At 63.1% G+C, this 595-nt stretch overlaps 1 protein-coding gene across 1 annotated transcript in view; it reads left to right on the forward strand.

The window, feature by feature from the left end:
• Positions 1-595, forward strand: part of LOC106814433 (translational activator GCN1-like) — a 54,598-nt gene that overhangs the window by 42,425 nt on the left and 11,578 nt on the right. Inside the window, 1 exon segment of the mRNA XM_014818750.1 lies at positions 34-363. Within this exon segment, the coding sequence (XP_014674236.1) occupies positions 34-363 (330 nt within the window).

Here is a 595-nt window from a genome sequence, read left to right on the forward strand (position 1 = left end):
AACATTGGTGGGAAGGGGCCGACCCGCTTACAGATAACGACCAACAATTATCGATTAACTACACTAATGACGACGCTGCCGCCGCTCCCGCAGGTGCTGGAATACAGCCAGCAGGTGGTGCTGGCGGTCACCGACGACGACGGCGTCCGCATCGTGCTCGGTGAGCTGCTCGAGGTGACGCGCTGCCAGCAGGTGGCGCTGCGTCGCGGCGCGTGCACGCTGCTTCACGCGTTCTGCTCGCAGACTCGCGTCGACTACTCCGCGCATGTGCCGCAGCTGATCGGCGGACTCGTTAACCTGCTGCGGGACGACGATCCACAGGTGCTGCAGATGAGCTGGAACGCCCTGTCTGCCGTCACCAAGGTACGGGGGAGGAGCGAGNGACTCGCACATTAACGTAGCGCGCGTTGTTGACGTACAGGACGACCCGGTGATGGCCGAGCGCACGCTGGACGGACTCGCACATTAACGTAGCGCGCGTTGTTGACGTACAGGACGACCCGGTGATGGCCGAGCGCACGCTGGACGGACTCACACATTAATGTAGCGCGCGTTGTTGACGTACAGGACGACCCGGTGATGGCCGAGCGCACGC

This window comes from Priapulus caudatus, unplaced genomic scaffold, assembly GCF_000485595.1.
Source record: "Priapulus caudatus unplaced genomic scaffold, Priapulus_caudatus-5.0.1 Scaffold925, whole genome shotgun sequence".
NCBI classification, from domain to species: Eukaryota; Metazoa; Priapulida; class Priapulimorpha; order Priapulimorphida; family Priapulidae; genus Priapulus; species Priapulus caudatus.